This window comes from Phalaenopsis equestris, unplaced genomic scaffold (assembly GCF_001263595.1).
Source record: "Phalaenopsis equestris unplaced genomic scaffold, ASM126359v1 Scaffold203579, whole genome shotgun sequence".
Taxonomy (NCBI): Eukaryota; Viridiplantae; Streptophyta; class Magnoliopsida; order Asparagales; family Orchidaceae; genus Phalaenopsis; species Phalaenopsis equestris.
Genome location: NW_018223193.1, coordinates 182,685 through 208,066, shown reverse-complemented (window position 1 = coordinate 208,066; position 25,382 = coordinate 182,685). Strand labels below are relative to the sequence as shown.

The 25,382-nt window shown below is 34.3% G+C and overlaps 1 protein-coding gene across 4 annotated transcripts in view; it reads right to left on the bottom strand.

Annotated features, from left to right (window-relative positions):
• Positions 1-435: 435 nt before the first annotated feature.
• The window catches only part of LOC110036192 (pentatricopeptide repeat-containing protein At1g10910, chloroplastic), a 91,765-nt gene continuing 66,818 nt past the window's right edge, over positions 436-25,382 (bottom strand). The window contains exons 7-10 of one of the 4 annotated variants that reach the window (XM_020740584.1): positions 23,272-23,591; positions 22,499-22,675; positions 22,295-22,423; positions 436-538 (exon numbers count right to left, since the gene is read on the bottom strand). In XM_020740584.1, coding sequence (XP_020596243.1) covers positions 527-538; positions 22,295-22,423; positions 22,499-22,675; positions 23,272-23,591 — 638 coding nt within the window. In that variant the 3' untranslated portion in view covers positions 436-526. Of the gene's footprint in view, positions 539-3,282; positions 3,751-22,289; positions 22,424-22,498; positions 22,676-23,271; positions 23,592-25,382 lie in introns of those variants that run through there. The other 3 variants (XM_020740581.1, XM_020740582.1, XM_020740583.1) reach the window with 3 other exon arrangements.

Here is a 25,382-nt window from a genome sequence, read left to right as displayed (position 1 = left end):
CATCATTAGTGTCACCGCTATCTCAAATATCTCGATGGGCCAAATCAAGAAGTAAATGAAGTACATGTTCTCACAACAAATTTCCTTAGGCTGCCTTAGCTCCCCTCCATACATAAACAACCCAGAATCACAATTTTTCTTAATTTAAAAAATACTTATATTAATATCAATTAACGTTTTAGATTAAAATGGCATTCCCTCATATAAACTTTTTTTTATAATCCACAGCCAAAATTTGCTCTCAACAATTAGATTTTGCTAGGCTGCAAATTCATGTTAAAAATGGAAAAAGCAAAGGAATTATTTAGGTTTTGTGTACTTATATATATAAGTAAACAAATGTATTTACATACATATATAATTTACCAACACCAAAAACTCATTCTCTATCTTTTAATACCCTACCAATTCCAAATGTAAAAATCTGCCATCAAATTCTCTGAAGCAAGTCAAGGCAAGCTAAGTTAATTTAAGCCAGACCTTCAGATTTGATCGTTGCTGCATGTGCTGCTAGGTGGAGGGAGCGCTATAGTGAAATCTGTAAACAGTCATTTAATAAATTAACGAGATAAACACAAACATACACACTTCTATGTATCAATTTGATCGGGATGAAATGTAAAATTTTATAAAAATAGTTTGGATGAATTTCAAGTAATGAAAAGAATGGGGTATATCTCAAAATAAATTTCAATTGAACTTTTTAGTCGAAATTGGGTATTACATAGCCTTCGCTTAGTAGCTTAGTTCTCTTTTTGCTAGCATTAGGTAAGATTTTTCATGCTCATTGCTCAGTTATTATCCAGAAAATAATCCATAGATCTAATTTTAGTAATGAACGTGCAATCCCTTTGGAATAATACACCTACTCGCTTTATTACTTGATTTGATTGCATCTTCTTGCATAAATGCGGCCATAATGTAGTACCCGCCCCCTTCGATCAACTCCCTTTAGCAAGTATAAAAATCATGAAGGACCTAAGAAATTCACTCCAAAAAATTTAACACAATAACAATAACAACAAGCTTTTATCCCACCGTTCGGCTACATGAATCCTTTTTCTTTAGCGCATCCTATTGAGTGTCATGTTTTCATTTAATTCTGATAAATTAATATCATTTTTAATACAATATGCCTGAGTCTTTTTCACTTCATTTTTACATTTCTTAACATAAGTAAAACCTAAAACATCTACTCTCATACTCGGATCATCAGATGGTCAGCATTTAATGTGACAAAACCATCTAAAATGACTTTCTAGTCATATTTGCCACCGAAACTATACCAACCTATTCACGGATATACTTGTTTCTCATTTTTCTAATTCATATCATGATTTTTTTTAAAAAAAATTATTTACGTTGTTTGTCAACCACCTTACGCAAACCTCCATTTTTCGCATCCAGGTTGCAGTACCCAGCAATGGCGGTGTTTTTAAACCAAGAAAATGCATATGACTAAGAAAGTTATCCCAAACTTTATTAAATAACTGAGGTAAACTAAAACAATTTCATTGTCATCCACCTAACAAAAACACGAAGGATGAAGTCATTGGCACACATATTTCATCGAGTTTGTCAAAATGAAAAAAAAAATTATATGTTTATATAAAAAACTCAGCCTCAAAACAAATAAAATAAAACTGTCATCATCAACTCTATTACGCAAAAAAATCAGAACGATAACAAACTCCATTAGTTCAACAAGTTACCACAACCGAGCAAAAAAAATTCAAATCGACACCTAATCATAGAATTAGACTGTCTTTGCATAAATGCAATCACTGCATTTCAAATAACACTTCAAGACAATGCAACATCATCTATTTGAAAAAAGGAAAACCATAGATGAAAAATCTATTGTACCCCATAATCGAATGTGTAAATTTCTCAAATTAAAAACGCAAATATTCAGAAAAAATTGCACCAATAATGGCAGCGTTGATAAAAATATCTTGACTAAATGGGATGCTATTATCAGATGCTTGTAAATCTTAAACCAAATCATTTATAATGGCAGCGTTGATAAAAATATCTTGACTAAATCTTAAACCAAATCAATTCAAACTAAAATCCCAATAAATATATAAATTAAAAAGAGACAATAATCTAAATAAATATTCAAGAAAACTTACTTTCCTAGGCTAGGAACTATCCATCAATTCTTCAAAAAAAATAAATGAGGATGACAATGTTAAGGCCTAATCTCACAAAGAAAGTAAATGGCATATCACACATGAATATCGTCATAAATATCATGCCAATAAAGACAACACATAAAATGACAACAAAAAGTTATGGTTATGAAGGCCTTCGGGCAAGATGATTCGTTGCAAAATGACACTATCAAAATAATGGATATGCCAAATCTACTCCCCAATGACTTAGGCTCCCTTTGGGGCAGCTTATCCAATGCGGATACATTGAAAACGCCTTCTCACCGTTTGGAAATAGCGTTTGAGCAACTTATCCGAAAAAACAGTTGGTTTTTTGCACTAAACGCGGAACGCAGGTCGAATTCCAGATAAACAACTTATTTGGATAAGCACAAGCTGAGCCAAACGCACTTTCAATCTCCTAAAATTTGAATATATGGTGCAAGTGATAAGCCACATAAATCAACTATTGTTGATTTTAAATTGTCACCTAAGACTAATCCAAATCTATAAGATTCTCTTAATGATGCAACCTATGAATGCTGACAAACATTCTTAGGTCGGTTTAGACCAACAATCACCTCTAATCAGATAAGAGTTCATGACAACCCAAAAGAATGGGACTGCTGAAACTTAATTGGGTTCATTAGCATTCCTCCACTAACTACTCTAAGCTAATGGCAGTATAATTTCCTCTATACTAAACTAACATCACTACTAGTATAAACTAAATATTTAGTGGCCATCAAGTAGTCGTAAACAAAGATTCATTAGCATGACCGAGGATACTAATTAACCATATGAGCTTACGTTTATGAGAAATATGAAACCAAATTATAATGTTCTAAAAACAAACGAGCAATAATGTCTAGAATGGTAACTTATCTAAAATGCAATCTGATTCTTGAGTTTTGACCCAAAATAACAAGTCTTATAGAAAAACCGGCTGCAAATTTTCTTAGCTCACAACATATAATAACTTGCCTAAGATTCCAGCTCATTTTGACAGAATATAAAATTGGTAAAATTTTATTTAAAGGATCAGTGGAATACAAAGTTGCAAGCTAAAACTCAAATGCAGATCAAAATATTCTTCGAAATAATAGATGTAGTACGCCTATGATTAAAAGATTGAAGCTGCAAGAGCATTCCAATTTAGTCTTTTTTTTTCATTTAAGTAACAATTGTATAGAGAATATTATAGAATTAAATGTTCCACTACAACCTCATGCCGGCGCACATAACTGATCATTAGCACAAACAAAATAAAATCAGCTGAAGTAAGGCCAACCCTTCTTTCATCAGCTAAGCGATTCTATAAGATAAAATTGTGAAGTAATAACAAAGGGAAATAGTTACACCCACCAAAACTGCTTCACTTGTAGCTTCTTTGCATTCTTGAAGCTTGCTGCTTAGACAATATTTCTGCTATAAGTTGGTTCGGACCAAAAAGATGAGAATTTTTTAGAAGCAAGTTCCTAGATGTTGAGTCCACCACATAACCATGTGTTTGCATCCATTTCAACATAATCAAAAGAAGCTCTTTCTTTTCAGGTTTTCCTATGTAACGTGAAATAGCTTCATGGAATATCTCCTGCAAAATGGAAAGTACAAATTGACTTACTTTGTAAATCTAAGATTTAATCTTCTAGATTATCCACCCAAATATTGAATTGCAAGATCTGGATAATAATGTAATAAAAGCTGAACTAAAATTCAATTGTTGAAGCTACGCAAGAATTTCAAATAAGAACGTGAGATTGTGCATTTATAGGTTCGAACCTTCTCGAATAGCAAAAACCTACATGACACTTTTTAAGGGGGAAAAAATGTGTGTGGCGGGGTGGGGCGGTGTGGAGAGAGGGGGTGAGGGTGAGGGTGAGGGTGAGGTTGAGGTTGGGGTTGGGGTTGGGCTGGGGGAGGGGGGAGAGAGAAGGGAGTGAGGGGTGGGTACATACAAACCATTCAAATCCTATGTATTTGCATATCTAACACCTAAACTCTGCTTTTTTTACTTTTTTATCCCCCAAATCATTCGTATCACAACATAAATACCACCATTTAAACTTTTTAAAATTGAAATATATCTTTCATGCGTGAGTAAGGAGGTATGTAAAAATTGAAGTTTAGGTGTTAGACATATAAATAGAAAGGAATTGAGTGGTATGTATGTCAATCATCCAAAAAAAATCTACAGGCAAAGGAGGAACTTCGCATTAGAAGTACAAGACATGGCCATCTGCTTACTCCGATTCATAAGAACTAGGGTGATGTTAAATGATTAAAAAACCAACCATTAAGATATCACTGTGCAGTTAATCTAAGGAGATTAGAATATAATAATCATCAAGTTATCAAGGTCTCCACTGGTGGTCATGCTAGGAATATTTAAATTTATTTTATTTCTAAGAAATATTCTTTGGCTTGAAGTAATTGTACACCAGCAAAAAAACATGTGATGTTGTTACTGGGGTATATTAATTCGATGATGAATAAGAATTAATTCATCCTCATGTGAGCATTACTTTCCCTTTAAATGATTCTAAATACCTTACATTAGATTTAGATGAACTTAGATGCAATGCCTACAAGTCTATATAGCGTGATTGTAAGAAAAACAAACAAAAATAAAATCACGTTCTCTTATACAACCTATATCAAATTCGCATTAAATAAAACTAAACTGCCTGTAATTGCAGAAGATATTTATAACTTAACTTTCAACCAACTTAATACATTAATCATTCTTACAGAAATTCCTAGCTCTAAATCTAACTTTTAAGAAACTAACTTCCAATTTTTCACCAAAAATTCATGCCATGCCTATCACCAAAACCTAAGTCCTCGACCAAACTTCGATCCATAATCCTACATTCACCAAAATCCTAATTGGGAGAAAAAGACACGATGCCGCCAGAGAAAAATAGGGCATGAGATATCCAGTAGCTTTCAATTGAAGATATGCAAAAGGATATCCTCCAACTGTAGCAAAAACTTGCTGCCTTTGAAAGAAGATAACCCTAAGAGGTCACCTATAACTACAATAGTGATTAATCAAATTGAGAAAATTAAGTAAATCCCTTATATTTATGGATTTTCCAAACATGAATAACCAATACCCGGAGATTGGCATTGAAGAAAAAAAAAAGAGGCCAAAATTTTGGAGCAAGGATTGACAAACCAGATTTTGATAGACACTTGGATCTGGATGAATTTATTACGTGCACCTAAATAGTAAAATAAATTTTTGAGCCGAGAACAAGGCAGTTAAATTGGCAGCCATCAAACTAAAAAAAATGACTTTCTTGTGATGGGAACTTGAAGTATTTTCGACAGCCAGAAAAGCAGATAAAAATCACCATATGTTCTAAGAAGAAAATTAAGATGCAGCACAAATATTTTTTTCCCACATTATCAATTATACATGTTCTTAAAATTACAATTTATGCCAAAGAAATTCTTGCGGATTACCAACTTAAAGTGATTAACTCATGTTGAAACATGAATTGGTGGAACTAGAGGAGCGCACAGTAGCAAGGAATTGTGAAGGACTAAATTCATCCATCAATCATGTGGTGCAACTACATCCTTAATTAGTTCTTAGGCGATGTGCATACCCTGGTTTTGATGGTAGAGAAACAGTATTATCTCTAGGGAATCACCACACTTTACGGATAGAACTCAACCCAGGATCAGATAACTAAAGTACACCCATTGGAACAACCAGACCAGTTTCTCTTAAGAAGAAATCAATCTAAATAGAAAAAAGGTGAAGACTACTAGTACTCCCAAATCCTTCCCATATAAGAAGTACATTATGTAACATAATTTTGGACACATTGCATTCGATTGCTGAATCAAAAAGCAATATCTTTTAACAAGCAAAGAGCAGTGAAAGAAATGGACAGTAACGTAGGAAAATATGTAAACACAAAGTAATAGTATCAGCTTCCAGCCGATGAGGGAGAGATGTTAGTAGTTCAATGAATCCTTCAAACTGAACCCGCGAGAGAGCAACAGTAGCTTTACCAAATCTTTCATAATCATGGCATCGTAAAAAAAAAGATGTGCAGTCTTATCATAGACATAAGAAGATATGATAATATGGTGTTTACCGAAATGATCAAGTGCACCCAACCTTATTTTTTTTAATGGGTAGAATAAATGCAACAACATCATAATCGACAGAAGATACCTCATATTCTCTATTTGAGAAAATTTTCAAGAAAAGGTGTGGTGTAACATGGTACCTATGGATGCTTGTCTTATGCTATAGTTTCATCCTTGATAGTACGATCATTACACGTGTTATGATGTCTACAAGTGTAACGCCCAAATTTTGAGAAATCAGGTAAGTCTGGCAAATTATTAAAGTACCCCAAAATTTTTTATTTCTCAAAATTTGACCAAAATAATTTTATTAAATTCATCACTCACTGAGTCCTAATTATAAAAGTCAAGACGAGTTCTGGTAAGAGTTGATCTGACCATATTGTCGGCCTCTGCACACCACGATTGGCCCAACCAAGAAGAGTTAGTTAGGGTGTGATAGAAAGTGGTATCAGAGCATAGTTAAGCACGGTTATTTGATGAAAAGAATGATGAAAGAATGTTGGATTTAGAAGAAGTAATAATGAGATCACATATGAATTGATTTATATAGAGCTATAGGTTGATGAATCTGGGATGTTTAACCTTTAGGGCTTAAGGTATCACACGTGCACGATAAAATTATTATATGATGAATTGCATGTGAATAGTAATTTATGCCAATACAAATAAACATGTCAGAAAGAACTGAATGTCAATCTTTTAGGTCAAATGCAGAGCATGAAGTTTGAGCTGACACTGTTTTGGTCATAAATGAAAATCAGAACCATACAAATACAGACACCAAAACTACTTAGTTATTGAGCATTGTGCAACTGATATCACAAGTAATTGATAAAATAGCTGCTATCGAAAGATTCTCCACTAGTACATGGCCTAGATGAGAAATTGAGGCAGAAGTAGATAGACAGTTGCAGATATTTGAGCATTTTAAGCCAACACCATTTAAGGGTGTTATTAACCCTATAGATGTTGAAGATTGGCTTCTCAAGATTGAAAAAATTCTGGATGGTATGATTTGTCCAGAAAACAGAAAAATGGTACTCACTACTTTCATGTTGGAAGACGAAGCAGAAAGTGGTGGCAGGCACAACATATAGAGAAATTTCATCTAACACCTCTTCCATAGGTTTAGTTGGAAGAATTTGTTAAAGTCTTCAAAGATTGTTTTATTTCGTCTTTAGCCAGATTAGCACTGCAGGATAAGTTCTTCAATCTAACATAGGGGTCCAAGACAGTTATGCAACTAGGCAGAATTAACTTCTTTTTCCAGATATGCACCTCACTATGTAAGCACCCATGAGAAAAAGTGGCACGGATTTCTGTGTGGCCTTAAGGATCAGTTGAGATTGGCACTGGCTATATTTGAAATCAGTGATATTTTTGTGTTTGTTGAAGGGGCAAGAAGAATTGAAAATAAGCAGAACTTTTCCAGTCAGCAGTGGAAACCTCAGGAAAACAGACAAAAGGATTTTGGCAAAAGAAAGCACTCTCAAAACAAGAAAACTAAATCAGAAGGCATGCAGAAGCAGCTTCAAATAGAAAAGCCAGTTTGTGAAAAGTGTGAAAAAAGACATTTTGGGCAATATTTGATCAGTTCTGGGAAATGATACAAATGTGAACAACCATGACACATACAAATGAATTTTCCACAGGAAAAGAAGAAAGACACCAAACCACATGCAATCCATGAACATGTACTTTCCAGAAAATTTTTGGAAGGCAGTTAGCCCAGAAGAACTCAATTTTATGAAAAACCTTCAATACAAACAAAGGGTGAAACTTCAGAGCGCAGAGCTGAGCAACCAGTAAAAGCCATACTTTTCGCAATTACCTCTCAAGAAGTCAAAGAATCAGAAGATGTGGTTACAAGTACGCTACTAATTCAAGATTAGTCTGTCGCAGTTTTATTTGATTCATGTGCATCGTATTCTTTTATTCCTGATGATTTTGTTGCTAGTTTACATGTTGATATTATGCATTTTACTCCTGCTTTGTGTGTTACCATGCATTTGAGAAGTGGATTTTATGCCAATAAGAAATTTGAAGTTCATGTTCATGTGCATGATAACAAGTTCGCAGCAAAGTTAATTATCATAGCAATTCAGACCTTTACTGTTATTTTGGGAATGGATTGAATAGTAAAGCACTTTGCTACAACTGAATGATGGAAAAGGCAGCTAAAGCTAAATCCATCTTGTGAAAAGTCATTTTATATCTTTTGTGATCGAAATGCACAATCTTCTCTGATTAGTGAAGTGAAAGTTAGGAAATGTTTGCGAAGTGATGAACTTGTATTTTGTCAAAATTAGAAGTGCTACATAAAGTTGTACAAGAATTGAAAAACATAGTCGTGGTTTCAAAATTTTCTAATGTCTTTCCTGAAGAATTGTCAGGGTTACAGCCAAAACGTGAAATGGAGTTCAGTATTGATGTGCAGCCAGAAATGCTGCAATATTTAAAACTCCATATAGGATGGCTCTGAAAGGATTGCAGGAATTGATATCGGTTACAAAAATTAATAGATAAAGGTTTTACCATAACAAGTAAATCATCATGGAATGCTCCAGTATTATTCGTCGGAAGAATGATGGATTCATGATGTTATGTATTAATTATAGAGCTGAATAAAGTGACGATCAAGAGCAAATAATCTTTGCCTAGGATCGACTATCTATTTGATCAGTTAGAAGGTGCAATTGTATTTTCCAGAATTGATCTGAGATCGGGATATTATCAGATCAGAGTCAAGAAGGCAAATATAACTAAAACGGCTTTTGGGATCAGGTATGGTCATTATAAATTCGTAGTTATACGTTTTGGCTTAGCCAATGCTCCTGCAATTTTTTATGGACCTGATGAATCAAATTTCAAATAATGTGTGGATCATTTCGTTATTATATTTATTGATGATATTTTGATTTATTCAAAAATAGATGATGATCATGTCAAGCAGTTGAGGATGATTTTGGAGCTGCTAAGAAAGAATCAGTTATATGCAAAATTTTTGAAATGTGAATTTCAGTTACGAAGCATTGCATTTTTGGGACACATTCTCAGTGGTTAAAGAATTTTAGTTGATCATGAGAAAGTCAAAGCAATTGTAGAATTGCTTATTACAAAAAATATTACAGAGGTACAAAGTTTTTTTTGGCTTTGCAGGATATTACAGGAGCTTCATCAAATTTTTTTCATAGCTAAATATGTCGTTATACAAGCTAATAAGAAAACAAAAATTTAGCTACTACACGAGTTTTAACTATTTCATCAGGCACAAAAGGATTTCAAATTTATAGTGATGCATCATTAAAAGTCTTGGGTTGTGTTCCAAGGCAGAATAGCAAGGTGATAGCTTATGCATCCAGACAGTTGAAGCCACATGAAAGGAACTATCTGACACATGATTTGGAGTTAGTTGTTGTGATATGTGCACTCGAGATTTGGCGATATTTTTTGGATGGCATAAAACGCGAAGTCTTTGTTGATCATCAAAGTTTGAAGTATATTTTCACAAAAAAAGTGTTGAATTTAAGGCAGCGAAAACGATTAGATTTGATAAAAAATTACGATCTAAATATACAACATTGTCCGGGTTGAGCAAATGTTGTTATTGATGCATTGAGACGTAAATTCACAGGCAATGCAAGCTGGATTTTTACTCTAAAACCATAATTACTAAATAAAATTGATGTTTACTGTTGAAAATTAGAAGATCATGTGGCATAGGTTATCTACATCAACTGACTGTGAAACCAACATTCATGAATAGTATCAAGGCAACTCGAAAAGTTGGCAACGAATATCCGAAACTCCTGAAGCAATGTCAATCAGAAAAAAGGACCGATATAATTGCTGATGAAGATGGAGTTATCCGAAATAAACTGTAGCTATGGGTACCTACTGATTTTGATCTGAGACGAGAAATTGTATATGAAGCTCATCATTCAGGTTACACAGTTCATTCAACATCACAAAAATATACAAAGATTTGAAGTTAGCATTCTGGTGGCCAGGTATGAAGAAAGATGTTGCTGAAAATGTTTCTCGATGTTGAAGATTGAGCATCAGAGACCAAATGGATTGTTACAATCATTATCAATATCTAAATGGAAATGGGAAGAAATTGACATGGATTTTGTTATGGGATTTCCTCGATCTAGATCAGGCCACAACAGTACTTTGGCCATTATTAACAAATTAACCAAATCAACTCATTTATTCCCTATGAGACAGACAGATTCAGTAGAAAAGTTGGTCATATTACACGTTAAAGAAATTATCAAATCGCATGGTATTCCAAAAGTTATTGTTTCTGACAAAAACGGAAGATTCATGTCTAGGTTGACAAAAGGCATTCAGCAAGGTTTGGGTACACAGTTACATTTCAGCATTGCATTTTATCCACAAACCGACGGACAATCAGAAAGAACAATTTAAGCATTGGAAGATCATTTTTTAGATAATAAGCCCAAGTCTTCATAGGTAACCTCTGCCTTTCTTAACATAAGTCGAATCTAAAACATCTACTCTCCTAATCGGATCATTAGATCATTAGATGATCGATGCTTGATGTGACCAAACCATCTAAGACGACTTTCTCTAGTTTTGTCTATCACAGGAGTTACACCAACCCTTACACCAACCCTATCACGGCACGGATATATATTCATTTCGCATTTTGTCTCTAAGTGTAAAGCCACTCATCCACCTAATCACTCTCATCTCGGCAATACTTAACTTTGTGCTTATTTTTTAAAGGTCAACATTCAACGCCATAGAGCATTGCAGGTCTCACCACCGTCTTAAAAATTTTCCTTCCAGTATAAGCGGTACTTGTCTATCACATAAAAGGTTCGAAGCATTCCTCTAGTTCAGCCAACTAACTTGAATTCTACTATTAACATCCCCCTCTATATCACCATCGCTTTGAACAACAGATCCGAGATATCTAATCGGTAACAACTTTTAATAATTTGATCACCTAAAGTTACACTTCTGTCACTAGAACTACTACTAAAATTACATTTCATATATTCAGTTTTAGTTCTACTCAAATGAAGGCCTTTAGACTCCAAGGTAGACCTCCATAGTTCAAGTTTTTCCTAGGCTTTTTCTCTCGTCTTATCCATGAGAAGGATATCATCAGCAAAAAGCATACACCAAGTTATATCCTCCTGTAAATGTCCAGTAAGACCATCAATAACTAAAGAAAAAAGATACGGGTTTAAAGTCGATCCCTAATGTAATCCAACAGAAATCGGAAAATATTTGGTCAATCCTCCTTCAGTCCGAACACAAGTAATAACTCTACTATACATATCTTTAATGACTTGAATATAATTCATATCAACACCTTTCTTCTCAAGAACTCTCCAAAGGATATCTCTTGAAACCTTATCGTAAGCTTATTCTAAATCAATAAAAATCAAATCTAGATTCTCCTTCTTATCTCTAAACTTCTTCATCAAACTTCTCAATAAATGTATAGCTTCCATAGTTGGCATGCCCAGCATAAATCTAAATTGATTATGAGAAATCTTTGTCATACGTCTTAACCTATGTTCCATTACCCTCGCCCATAATTTTAAAGTATGACACATCAACTTAATTCCTCTATAATTTTCACACTCTTGTGCATCCCCTTTATTCTTAAAAATGGGACCAAAATACACTTCCTCCACTCCTCAGGCATCCTTTTAGGTTTTAACATAATATTAATGAGTTTACTAAGACAAGACACTCCCAAATCTCCAAAACATTTTCATATTTTAATTGGGATACTATCAGGTTCTACAGACTTTCCACCCTTAGTTTTCTTTAAAGCCTTCTCAACTTATTTTTTACTAATGCGATGGTAGAAATGAAACGTTTATTATTATTAACGATATTAAGATCACTAAGGATGATCCTATTTTCAGAAACTTCATTAAAAAGTTTATCAAAATAACTCATCCATCTATGTCGAATATTTTTTCCTAAGAAAATCACTTTTTGATTTTCATCTTTAATACAATTTACTTAGTTAAATCTTTACTTTACTTTTCTTTTTGTTTGGCTAATTTAGGCATATATTTTTCACCCTCCTAAGTATCTAATCTATTATAAAGATCATCAAAAACATAATTTTTAATGTCACATATTGTTCTTTTAGACTCCCTGCGAGCCGTTTGATATTTTTCTCAGTTCTTTAAGCTTTTACATTTAAACCAATTTTTATAACATAACTTCGTGTATATTATCTTTTCTTGCACAATATTATTTCACCACCAACTATTTTTATTTAAATAAACTTTTTCTTTTGATTCTCCAAACACATCGTTTGCTACTAGTTTAATAGTATTTGTTACTTTATCCCACATAGTATTTATTTCATCTTGAACATCCAAACTTTTGAAATCTTGAATTTAACTTATAAAAATAATTTTATTTGTCTTTTAAATTTTTCCATCTAATTCTACGATGATGAGTTCTAATATTATTTATTTTACAACTCTTCATCTTAAAATCTAGAACTAATAAACGATGTTGGATACTTAAATCCTCACTTGGAATGACCTGACAATATTTACAATCTCGATGATCTCTTTTTCTCATAAGAAAATAATCAATTTGTGTTTTATTAGATCTATTCGTATAAGTAATAAGATGCACATCTCTTTTCCTGAATAAAGTATTAATAATAACAAAATCATACGCTAAAGCAAAATCTAAAATAGCTCTACCTTCTTCATTAGTCGCTTCAAAACCATAGTCACCGTGAATATTTCAAAGATCTTCCACCACTTTACCGACATGTCCATTTAAATCTCCTCCAATAAAAATTCTTTCTTCAAGAGGTATCATTTGTATTAAGTCTTCTAAGTCATTCCAAAATTTATCTTTAGACTCTGTATCTAAATAAACTTACTTGAGAAGCATAAACACTTATAATATTAAAAATCTTAGTATCAATGATAATCTTAAGTGTTATAATTCTATCTCCAATTCTATTAATTTTTACAATATTATTTTTCAAACTTTTATCTATAATTACACTTACACCATTTCTAGTGCGACTCTTACCAGAATACTAAAGTTTAGAACCTTAAGTTATCAATCTCCTTAGCTTTTTCTCCAATCCATTTAGTTTCTTGAATGCATAAGATATTAATCTTTATATGAATTATAATATCAATTAATTCCATTAATTTACCATTGAGAGTATCTATATTCCAAGATCTTATTCTAATATTAAATTCATTAGTTTTATAGACCAACTTCTTTACCCGTATTCGTCCGTAATATAGGAACCCTTGTTTATTTGACACTACACCCGGGCGCCGGTGTAGCGGTCCTTGCATAATTTTCACTGTATTCAGGTCATATAGCGTGTCGCTTTCAGGGGACGCCCTAACACTTACATAAAGATCAAAAGGATTCATGTTATGATTTTTTCGATAAGTTTTACGCTGATTGTCGACTACCTAATGCAACCCTCCACTTTTCACATTCGGGCTTGGGACCGGCAATGATAGTGTTATTTTGAGAAAGAAATTTTCCTATTCCAGTAAAGTAAGAAATTTTAAGAACGAAATTTTTATAAAGATGGAAGAGCTATAACACCCATATTTCGAGAAATCGGGTAAGTTTGACAAATTCTAAAATTATCCCAAATTTTTTTGATGATTGAAAAAATTTTATTAAATTCTTTACATGAGATCGATCAATTTAATATAAAACATTGTATGTAAACTATGAACAAATTAGTAAATATAAAATTTGAACATTACAAGTTCTAATAAATTAATTAAATATTAATTATGTTAATTAATCCCTCCCTTAATCTACAGTTGTTGTAGCCAACCGACCTCTCCGAACCTCTTATTCGTTGGTTTCAGTCGCATAGGGCTCAAGAGCTTCAATTCCTTCCCCTCTCTCTCACCCGACTCTCTTTATCGCATCCCTCTTAGCAGGGAAAAATTATTGCATACGGACACCGCATGCAGAGATGCATGTGGTGTCCAATCTACATCGTAGATCATGGTGATCTACGGTGATGATGTATTTCGGTATTTTATTTTAAAAAAATATATATAAAAAAATTTAAAGTGGGGCCCACCGAAATAAATCATCACCGTAAATCACCGTGATCAACGGTGTAGATCGGACACCGCATGCATCTCTGCATGCGGTGTCCGTATGCAATAATCCTCCCCGAGTAGGAGCTTCGTTCGGCCCCTGTAGCAAAGTCATGGCCTTTGCTACAGTGCAGGGCCGCGAACAGATGGATCGAGCAATGCATAGGGTTGCCCAACTCACGATCAAAGGCTCCGGGGTAACTTTTGTAAGCACAAATCCCTTTTGCTTGCAATTCCAAGCATTCATTTCGTTCCTCTCACTTCTGTATTGAAGTTTACCTCATTTTTTTCTGTTTTTTTCATTATCGGTAGCCATAAGAGGAGCCGATTTTGTGTTAGCAGTGTCTTAATCTTTTGCAAGCTTCCCAAAGGGTTTTAGCATGAGTTTAGCAAAGTTGAAGTTAAGTTGGAGGTGATAGAAAGAAAATTAGCGTTTCAGAAGGGTGATTTATGTCGAACAGTCCATTCGAGGTATGTTTGGGAATTAATGCGGGTGATGTCATGATTTTAGCCTAAGTTATGAATTCCTATGTTGCCTACGAGGCGTGAGCTCGAGGCGAGCGTATAGAAACTCATCGTAGGGCTGCTCCATCAAATCAAATGAAAAAATCTTGTATTAATTTAATGAAAATAACCTTCTATATGTTTGCATATGAATTCTAGTCTGACCTAGAAGCATTTAGACTTCTTTCATATTATAGATTATTACCTGCTTAAAATGTATGAATGTAAGTTGATATATTATACTATACATATGATGATATGCTATACTATGATATGTTGCAGGTTTTTAGTTATGAATCAAACAAGTATATAAGGTACTATGCACTAAGAAATGTTTCGAGTAATGTATGGATAGAGTATTACTTGCAGGGATGTATTGCCGACTCATGATATTTATACGGGGCTAAAATTCTCGAAACCGTTGGGATTAGACGGTGATAGGGATTGGACGGTGATAGAACGTTGGGGAACTGTGGGTATCATAAGGACTGTTGATAGCTGCTACGTTGGGGAAAGCCTGACATTTTTTATGGTTTATGTGGCCTTTAGGGCAGAGTGACAATCATTATGAAAGAACATGGATATAGTTAAACCATATACATTAAGGGTCTGTTTGGCGTGGCTTTTTGTGCGCGGTGAGGCGGGAGGTCGCGAAAAAGGGTCGTTTGGCGTGGCGTTTTCTTGGCGGCGGTCGTGAATCTGAGCGAAATGCGGGTCGCGTTACCACTCGATTTTTTACTCCCTTAGCCTTCGATTTCGACTGGGAAAGCCAGATCGCAGCATGCAATGATCCTCAAAACTCCCATTGTTCTCCCTTTTTCCTTTCTCACTCTGCTCCTACCTGAAATCATTGAGGAAGAAGGCCTAAGCAAGCAGACATGGTTTTTTTCGAATGGAAAAGGAGGTGGTGAAGGAAATACAAAGACTCTCCTGGGAAGGTCGAGAAAGGATACAAACGAGAAGATCTGGAAGAGACAGAAAACACAGACATTGGAAGCCATGGGAAGCTAGGCAAAAGGATGCGATAATGATCCTACTGGCCTCACAAGCTTCCATCTCCCTGCCCTTTTCGCGGCTTGAAGATAAAGCCAGATACAGGCAGTGAGCTGAGGTTAAGGGAGAAGGGCTTTTTATTAAGAGATAAGAAAGCAGTGTGGGAAACATTGGTGGTGGGTTTCTTTTTTTGCTGTGTATGTGTCTCAGTAGGTATAGAGTTTTTGCGCCCATCTTGCTTTGCATAAATATTCATTTTTAATTGGTTATTCCATTTGATGATGTTTATTTTTTCTTGAAAATTGATGAGCTTGTTCATTTGGCGGTAAGGTAGTATTCAGTCTGTTCCTGTACTTTAAGTGTTTGATCAAATTCCTCTTGGAAATTTGAATTTTTTATGGGCTTTATTTGAGTTTTTTTTCTAATGCTAAACAGCATATAATAATGACTTTTCTCTATTTTTTGTTGGTGGTTTGAACTGGGTTGTATTACTCAAGAGAAATTTTACATTTGCTGCATGTGAGACACGATGGAGTTATTATCACAGTCGCACTGCTATTGAAGCTTTCATCCTCAGAGGTTTAGAATTTCTTTTTTTTTACAATTATTTTTTAATAACTCTGCCTGGTCTGGAAACTTATAAGCATCAGAAACAAGAAAACTATCGGTAGTATTTTACTGTTGTCATTATTTCCTTGTAGAAATGAGTCCACTTAATGTAACAGAGAGTTAACAACCACCATTTTCTGCATGAATAAACCTATTGTGAAGTTGTCTTACACAGTTTACTGTTATGCTAAATGTTTTTCCCCCTTAAACTTTCCTTTTGCTTCTGTTTAGCTCCAAGTCTTCCTTCTTTATTTCAATGATTTTGTATTCAAAAATTCTAATTCCCAAACCACCTCTACCTTCTTTCTGAGACAAAAGTTTTTGAGATGGAAGGCATATGATTAGTTTTAATATGAACTAAACGAGCAATTTCGATCAAGTTCTTAAAACTATTGAAGTTATTTCATTCAAAATATCATCTTTCAGAATAGTTGCTTCTTTTTAAAATATTGCTATTTATATGTCTGCTTTCTTAACCGATAAAGCATGTGATATGTTTTTCTTCATAGGCTTTTTTGTATTAATTTCCTTCATAAACTTTCTACACAATTAAAACAAACCCAATGCATATTGTCAGATCTTTCTGATTGGTATGTTGCCTGCAGCTATATGCAATTCACTCCAGCAATAAGCCATGGGGAATTTGGGACTTCACAGCCGCCTCTACATGCATTAGTGGAATTGTGATTGCCTTCTTTGCCGCAACTCAACAATTTAATGCAAAGAAACGAAGTTTTAAGAGCTGAAGGCTCCCCAACGGTTCCTAACTTGAACAATGGCTTGTGGTACTATTCTCGTCATCCAAATTACTTTGGTGAGCAGTTGTGGTGGTGGGGCTTATTTGGATTTGCTTGGAATGTTGGACATTTCCCAATAGTCTTTGCTTGGTTTATGTCACAGTTCTCGTTGAATAGTCTTTGCTTAGTTGCTTGAATTTGTATACTTGTGTAAATAAGTTTGTTTTAAAAGTTTTAGTTTGTGATTTTGATGTTTTTGTTGGAATTAGCTTTTTAGATTTAATTTCTCTGGATTGGTTTTGTAGATGGTTATTTTCTTTTTGAGAAATTTGCATATGTACTACACAATTCTTATGAATTTACAAATCTAACGCCTAAAGTTTAATATTTACAATTATACCACTTTGGTGTTATAAACTTCTGCATAAAAGATATGTATTCGACTTTTGGAATGCAACTAAAATTGGTGTTTTTGACGAGATGTTAAAGATTTCAATGTTATGAATGTAAATATTAAAGTTTAATTGCTACATATGTAAATACATGAAAATTTTCTGATATGTATGCAAATGAGCTTTTTTGTTTTGGTTTGAGTTTGCTTATGAGTATATCAAATCCTTATAATTTTCTTATTTTACTTGTAATTTTATTAATTTTTTTTCTTTTTCTTTAGCATTTTCGGGGCTCACTGTTAAGTGAGGGTATATGAACTTTCTGTTATGTTTAGAAATGAAATTCTGCTTCAGAAGTTTAAAAAATATAGTTGTTACAGCCTTCTTATAAACAGTTTTACCAAATAAGAGCATCATAGCCATTTTTCCATAAACAGCTGCCCACAGTTGTTTTCACACAGTTGCACCAAACAGACAGTCAGCTTCCCCGCAGCTACTTCCTCACAACAGTTTTCTGGAGCAGCGCAGCTTCAGCTGAAAAACTGAGAAGCTGCAACTGCGCCAAACAAAACCTAAATAAGTGACATTATTATGATATGACCTCTATGAAATGACACCGCTATAAAATATGCTTATAATTTCATGCTTACGACCAAAATATTACATTGTACACATGATTTCTATACATGCTTTCTTATGCTAGCCTGTTATCAACTATGTGTAGACATGTACAGTTTTCAACAAGCAAGCATGTTGCTTCTTGTCTTTTCATGTGTAAAATCTTATATTAGTCTTAATTATTTCTCTGAGCTTGTTGTTTGCTCATTATTTATTGTCTTTCGGGTAGGGGCCAAAGGCACCGGGAAGAGTAGTCAGATGTGTCTTTGTACAGCTTTTGCACGTTAGTTTTGGAAGCTTTGAGCATAGGTTCTGGGTAAGTATTTTTTTATTATTTTGGAATTCACAATTCTATATAGTTTTCATGTTTTGGATTATTTAATTTCTATACTTTCAAATATTAGTTGAAATGCAATGTATCACCTATGTTACAGCGATCCAGTTAAACTAATTTATCACCCACTAGGTCCTGATTATAAAAATCATGACGAGTGCTGGTAAGAGTTGGTCTAACCTTATTGTCACGCACCACGATTGACCCTACCAGGGGGGTTAGTTGGTGTGTGACAACAAGAATGCATATTAATTCACCAAGGATACACATCGTACATTTATGCTGAAAGGAGTCTAAGGCAATGGACATGCTTAGCGGATAGAATGCCAAAGGTCGGCTCTATCAACTTGCTCATTACTCCAATCCATGACTGCACCATTTCAATTCAAGCCAATGCCAATCTTAGCTTAGGTAGTGTAGAACCATGTTTGGAATCTAAATACATGCCAAGTTACCTAAATTCAAGCTAGTTTGAATGATTCTAATTTTAAATGGGTTTGGGAAGCTTCTTAAATGAAAAATTAATTTTTTTCCAAATATTTGACAAAGTTGATTTTAATTGACAAAAGCCAATCTGTTGCTTATTTATTATCTATATTTAATGAAATCAATTGATTCATTACCAAAAACATAAAATTTAGGTGCTCATTTGGATTTATGGATTACATAGGCATGTCCAAGTTAATATAAGTAGTAACATGGAATTAAATTCAAACTTATTACAGAAATAAACTATATGATGAATTTCGTTAAACCATGAGCCTACTTTATACCTATTTACAAGTCATTTCTCTTAGCTCACCACTCATAAGGTTGTAAATGAGCTGAACTTCAGTGAGCCCAATGTTTATTTGTAAATGACTAGTTCAAAAATTTATTTTGAATTACGCTCGAAATGACAAGTGAATAGCATCTAACTGTTTATCTCAATTTGAATTTGGTAGTTCGTTTGTGGTACATATTCGGCTCAAATTTAGCTCAAATAATTTAAAAAATAATGAAAGTAATATTGGTATCAGAGTTAAATCAAGGTATGAAAAACATAAATTATTACCAAAAATAAATAAACGATTACAATCAATAAACTAGAAAAGGGTAATTACAACAAATACAACACAAACTCATGCTAGGGCTTTACACATGGGTGGTGGAGATCGGCTAGGTGGTTGGGGAGCAAAGATAGATGGCTGAAATGAGATTGTAGGTGGTTGGTACAGCCAAAGGAGGGCTTGGAATCACATTGGCAGCAAAGCAGAACGCTGGGAAAGCAAGGGCAGCAGATGAGGTGGCGAGTGGAGCGGCAAAACGCTGTAGGAAAGGAAGGAACAGCAGGGGACAGCAGGAGAACAGCAGACTTATTATTTCCAGTGACAGCAGCAAAAGGACAAAGCGAGGGGTTGGAGGGCAGTGAAGGGGCAAAACGAGGGGACGGTTGTCTGGGACAGGGGCAATGAGCAAGGAGGGCTGGAATGAGAAAATTACAGTGAAAAACAATAAAAGATGTTGTCTTGGATGCAGCTGCAACAGGGAAGGACGACATGGAGCGGAGAGGTGCGATCGGAGAAGAAAAAATCACCACCTGGAAACCAAGATATGACAGAGGCACCATTTGGAACCCTACGATACAGCCTTTGAAGGGGAGAAGAGATGTCGGCGGCTGTCCCAAGGCAGAACACACCGAAAAGTTACTTCCAGACTCTCATACAACATATATATACAAAATGGCTACAAATGAATTAAGGATAATAGGAAATAAAGCATAATAAAGGAAAACAAGATTATTTTGGCATGTCTCCCGCAATATATATTTTCAGGGTACTATAGTAGCTACAATACTGTGGTATATTTTTTGCAATAGGCTCCGGCGTCAAATATTTTTTTTAAAATAAAGCATAAAAATTCAATATAAAAAATGTATACTAAATACTAATCTTTTAACTATTTAATTAATTTGATCAAAAATGAGTCCAACACGATCGAGCAAAGGTAAGTTCTTGTTCACATTTATAGTGAGGAAGTACGATAACAACATTCATAGAATTAGTTCCTAAAGAAATTTGACTTTATGATGGTTGTACCATTTATCTTCCAACAAAACTTATAATTCTAGTCATGCATTATACGAAAAATTTACATTGTAACTATTAAGTCATTAAGACAAACTATGTTTCTTCTCTCAAACAAGAAATGCAAAATTGAATAAGTCTTGAGAATATCTTTGACATACCACCTTAGGAAATTTGAAGAACAATCCACAACTAAAGTTCCACAATAGACTTGTCATTACAAATTATTTGTTCAAAAGAAGATGTAATCATGATCCCATAGAACTCCAACAATGACAGATCTGTTCGGAAGCCTAATAGATTTTGTTGATTCGTTGTTTTCACTTCACAACATTCGTGTTAAATATTCTTCTACTTTTGTTACCAAATATAAGGTTTGGTTAAAATTTCACTGCAAAAGTTTTTAAAGCCTTAAGATACAAATGCTTGACAGGTCACAATTCTCACCTAATAGTATTGTCTAAGTCACTGCAAGAAGATCCATTTATTCTAGAAACCTGCAACGGATTTGATGAATGCAATTATACTCTTATATTGCTCAAGGCATTTTGAAACTCAGACCAAAGCCTCTGGATCAAAGTGGAAGAACCAAACTACTACTTCAGCCCACCTTATTGTCACTTAGTGATGATTGATGAAATGTAAAAAGTGAGATATTAGCCGGCGTCAAAAATAGAAATTAATGAAAAAAATAGACTAATGATAAGTCATGTCAAAAAGCTAAGTAAAATCTTCTCCATGCTCAATCACAAACGATTTGTGTTCTTAAAATAAGGTGCCCGTTTTTATCACTTGCAAAAAAAAGAAAATACACATTATGTTAAACAATGTTGCTATGAAGAGGGGAGGCTTCGAGTTATGGCTAATTTATTTAAACAAACACTTTGCGATGGAAGCACAAGGGTTGTGTAAATAAACTCATTTACATAAATATGTATTGGTGAAAAACCCCATGCATTTGTAATGCCCTTTTTAAATATTCTTCCCCGGTGAACAAGTACTTTGTTGAAAGAGTTAATGAATCTTAATTTTAAATATTCTTCCCCGGTAAACAAGTACATTTTGCTAATTAAGATTCATTAAATAGTTCAATTTTTTAATTTTATAGCAAGAGCAAACCCCTTACCTTTTTGTCTTATTTCTTTGCTTCTCACTAGCAAATAGACAGGAAGAACATTTCAATATTAACTGGTTTATAAATCAAAATTTATCTCAATAAATAAAGCTGGTCACCAAACCTTTAAAGAAGATCAAGTATATATAAGATCGGTATTATGAAATTTTTGAGCTATTAAGCTTGAATTTCAACTATTGATTAGTCCTCCAAACAAAACCTCTTCAAATTACCCAAAAACTAATATGAGACGTGTTCTCTTAGACTAGGTCCACCAGCACTCTCATGCCCTCATTATCATCTACGAGCATAGAAAAAAGTAGATATAAGAATATTATAGAGATCTTATAATGGTGTCGATTAGTGTATAAGGAATATTTTTTATGAAAATTATAAAAAGCTTAACGAAACTAGAGAGTTTTATTTTCATGCACTTTTAACAGTTTTAACGAACAGATTGGTAAATGGGGCATTAGAGATGATCTTGTAAGATTTCAACAGATAAACAATGCAAGCAGTTTGGAGCAACTCAAGGTAACCTTACAGCGTTCACATGGTGCCCATAGCAATGGAAAGCTTTGACAACATCATTAATCAAATTAATGTTGCCAGATTTCATAAATGATGCAGCAAATTTCTCCAAAGATCGGGTAGATATCATCTCCATGTTATCCTGTTCATGAAAAAAAACTGTAACTAAATAAAACTTTTATAATCAATTAATAAATGGGACCAAAAATCACAATACCTTCACTATTACGTAAGCATCTTTCAGGTGACCTGCTTCAACTAATATGTTTAGCATTGTCTCATGAAGGGATTTGCGCACGTTTCTACTGCTGAATCTCAACATATTGTATACAGAAAATGATTCAGAAGGAAAACCAGCTTTAGCCAACTGTAAAATAAGAGATAGGCAAAGGCCCTGCAAGTATAAGGAAATGTCAAAGTGGCCATAGAGCAGAAATAAAGAAAAGAGTCATTTTTCCGGGACTAGAATGCATAAAAGTTCAAAGCAGAAGCCAGAAACAATAAGGCATCAAATTTCCAGGGTATCGAATCATATTACTATTATGCAACTGAAAATTGAAATCACAAAAACAAATGTATTACGATGGTAAGAAAGAGGAATCTGATTTTTATGTTAATATTTTATATTTCTAATGTGTCTTCTTCAATAAAGAACTTGAAAGTTTGAAAATTTTTACCAAGATATCAGACTTCACTTATTTAATTTGAAGCAGGATATTAAAGAAAACTGGTAATGTCAAAACACTACTTCGAATGCTCAAATTCCTTTTTCCTGTTGAAGTTAGAAATGATAAAATGTAGTTCTAAAAACTATTTTTGTGTTCTTATCAGCAATATCTGGTATGTTGAATAAATTTACATCAAATTAAGGGGCTAACATGAGATTTATTACTAAGCTGCTAAAGATAAAAAAAGTAATGATGATTGAAAAACCCTAACAGATTCTTTGTCAAAGTAAAAATTTTAGCACAAATTTTTGGAGACAGTTACCTCATTTAACTTGTGCCCTTTGCTGTGCATGTCTTCAACACTTCGATAAGCAAGATGAAATAGTTTCTCTCTAGCAAAATACTTGATTAAGATATGGAATGTATTCCAATCAGGTGATATTGCACATTCATCCATTTTTCTGAGCATTTTCATCACCCTATCTCTGTCTCCAACATTACAGTAAGCCCTTAACAGGGTATTTAGCATAACAAGATCATATTTTTCAAAATTTTCCTCAAAGTCCTTAGCAAATTGCCTTGCTTCTCGCAGCAACCCACCTCGACAAAATGCAGAAATCATGATACTGTGGGCAAAGCCGTCTGCAGAAACAAGAAGAAAATCCAGTCATCCTATATATTATCAGAATAGTGTTTATAAGAGAGATATTTGCTACTCCCTTTCTATCCATCTTTTTAGGGGGAATTAAATTGATTGAGAGATGCATGGGTGTTTCCAAGCAAGATTCAGGTTACTAATGCTCAAAAATATAATGTGATTCAAGAATAGTGCATCAATTTAGCAGGTTGTCTCCAAGCAAAAATATTGTCCTTTTGAGATCAAGAAAGCATTAATTTGAATCGAGAAAAGTGTCAAAATAGTCCCCTTACTATTGACATGGGGTCATTTTAATCCCAAAATTTATAAAAATACTAAATTAATCCCCAAACTCTTTTAATGAGAGCGAAAGTAGTCCTCACTAGATATTATTTCAACCCATATCAAAAGAATGAGGACTAGATTGCTACTTTTATAAACACTAGGACAAAATTGACCCCTGCAAAGAACTAGGGAAACCTTTTGATATTTTTCTATTTCAAATCTAAAAATAATCTATCTACAATATAGTTGTAAAACTGTGTACATAAATCCCTCCCCTTTCCTACAATGGTTGGAACATCATTTGTCTGCACATTCTTAAATCCACTTAATATTTTTCATATTACCAATTATTAAAAAGAGATTTAAACATTCAAAAAGAAGGATAAAACGGGATGGAGAATGCAAGGATGCCATAAGGTCATTAAACTTAAGAGATAATTACATACATAGCACCCAAAACATTGCTATTTACAAAATCTAGCACCAAGGTGATATTTTTGAACTACCTAACCAATGTATTTGTGCATGCCACGATCAAACCATTGAGAATTTATAAAGCTAAAAGTAAACAAATAAGATGAGTGAATGGGCCTATTACGACTAGATTAAATGTCAGCTAAGATAAAATACTATGAACAATCAAAAAAAAGTCCACGCACTCAAAACATAAATTTTCGTCAAGAAAACAAGATGCTGACAACAATAACAAATGCTAAAATTCAATACAAATCATGTAATAGAACTAATATTTGATCCCCTAAAGCTACCATCTGGAATGCACAGTAGAAAATTTCCCTTTTACTAATTAAATAGAAAAGTATATCAAGACGTGTCTTTCAGCATAAGATCATCATTTTGACATGATATGAAAATGAATCACTTCATGCAATAACACAACAATTTAGCATAAAGAATAAATCAATTTTTTTTTTCTCTCAATTAAACAAATCAAATTTAGAATATCCGTAAAACAAAAAAAGTTTCATGCATCAATGTAGCAATTTCATTGATGGCGGCGAGCTCTGTTAAGGTTTCGCCCGATGGCGAAACCCAGCGTTAACCTCCGGCTTTCACTCCATCGTCTTCGTGCTTTTGTGGCTACTGTCTTGTCGGCTTCGCATACAATCTCGATCGCTGCTAACCGAGCCTTCTTCTTCCTCGGTCGTCTTCTCTGGACAGCTACGACAGCGCCTCGGGTTGCAGCACTTCGTCGTCGGCTGCGTCGTCGCACGCCGTCGCTGCTTCGTGGAACGTCGTCGCACGCCGTCGCTGCTTCTCGTCGTCTACATCGACTGCCTTCATCCTCAGACAGCTACGACAGCGCCTCGGGTTGCAGCAGCTTCATCGTGGTCTGCATCGTCGCACATCCTCGCTGCTTCGTCGCACACCGTCGCTTCTTCGTCGCACGCCCTCGCTGCTTCTCGTCGTATGCGTCGAGTGCCTTTGTCCTCGGTCGCAGATGGCCTGCCTGCTCAGCGACAGAGCTTCGTTTTCCTCCTAGGTTTTTTCTC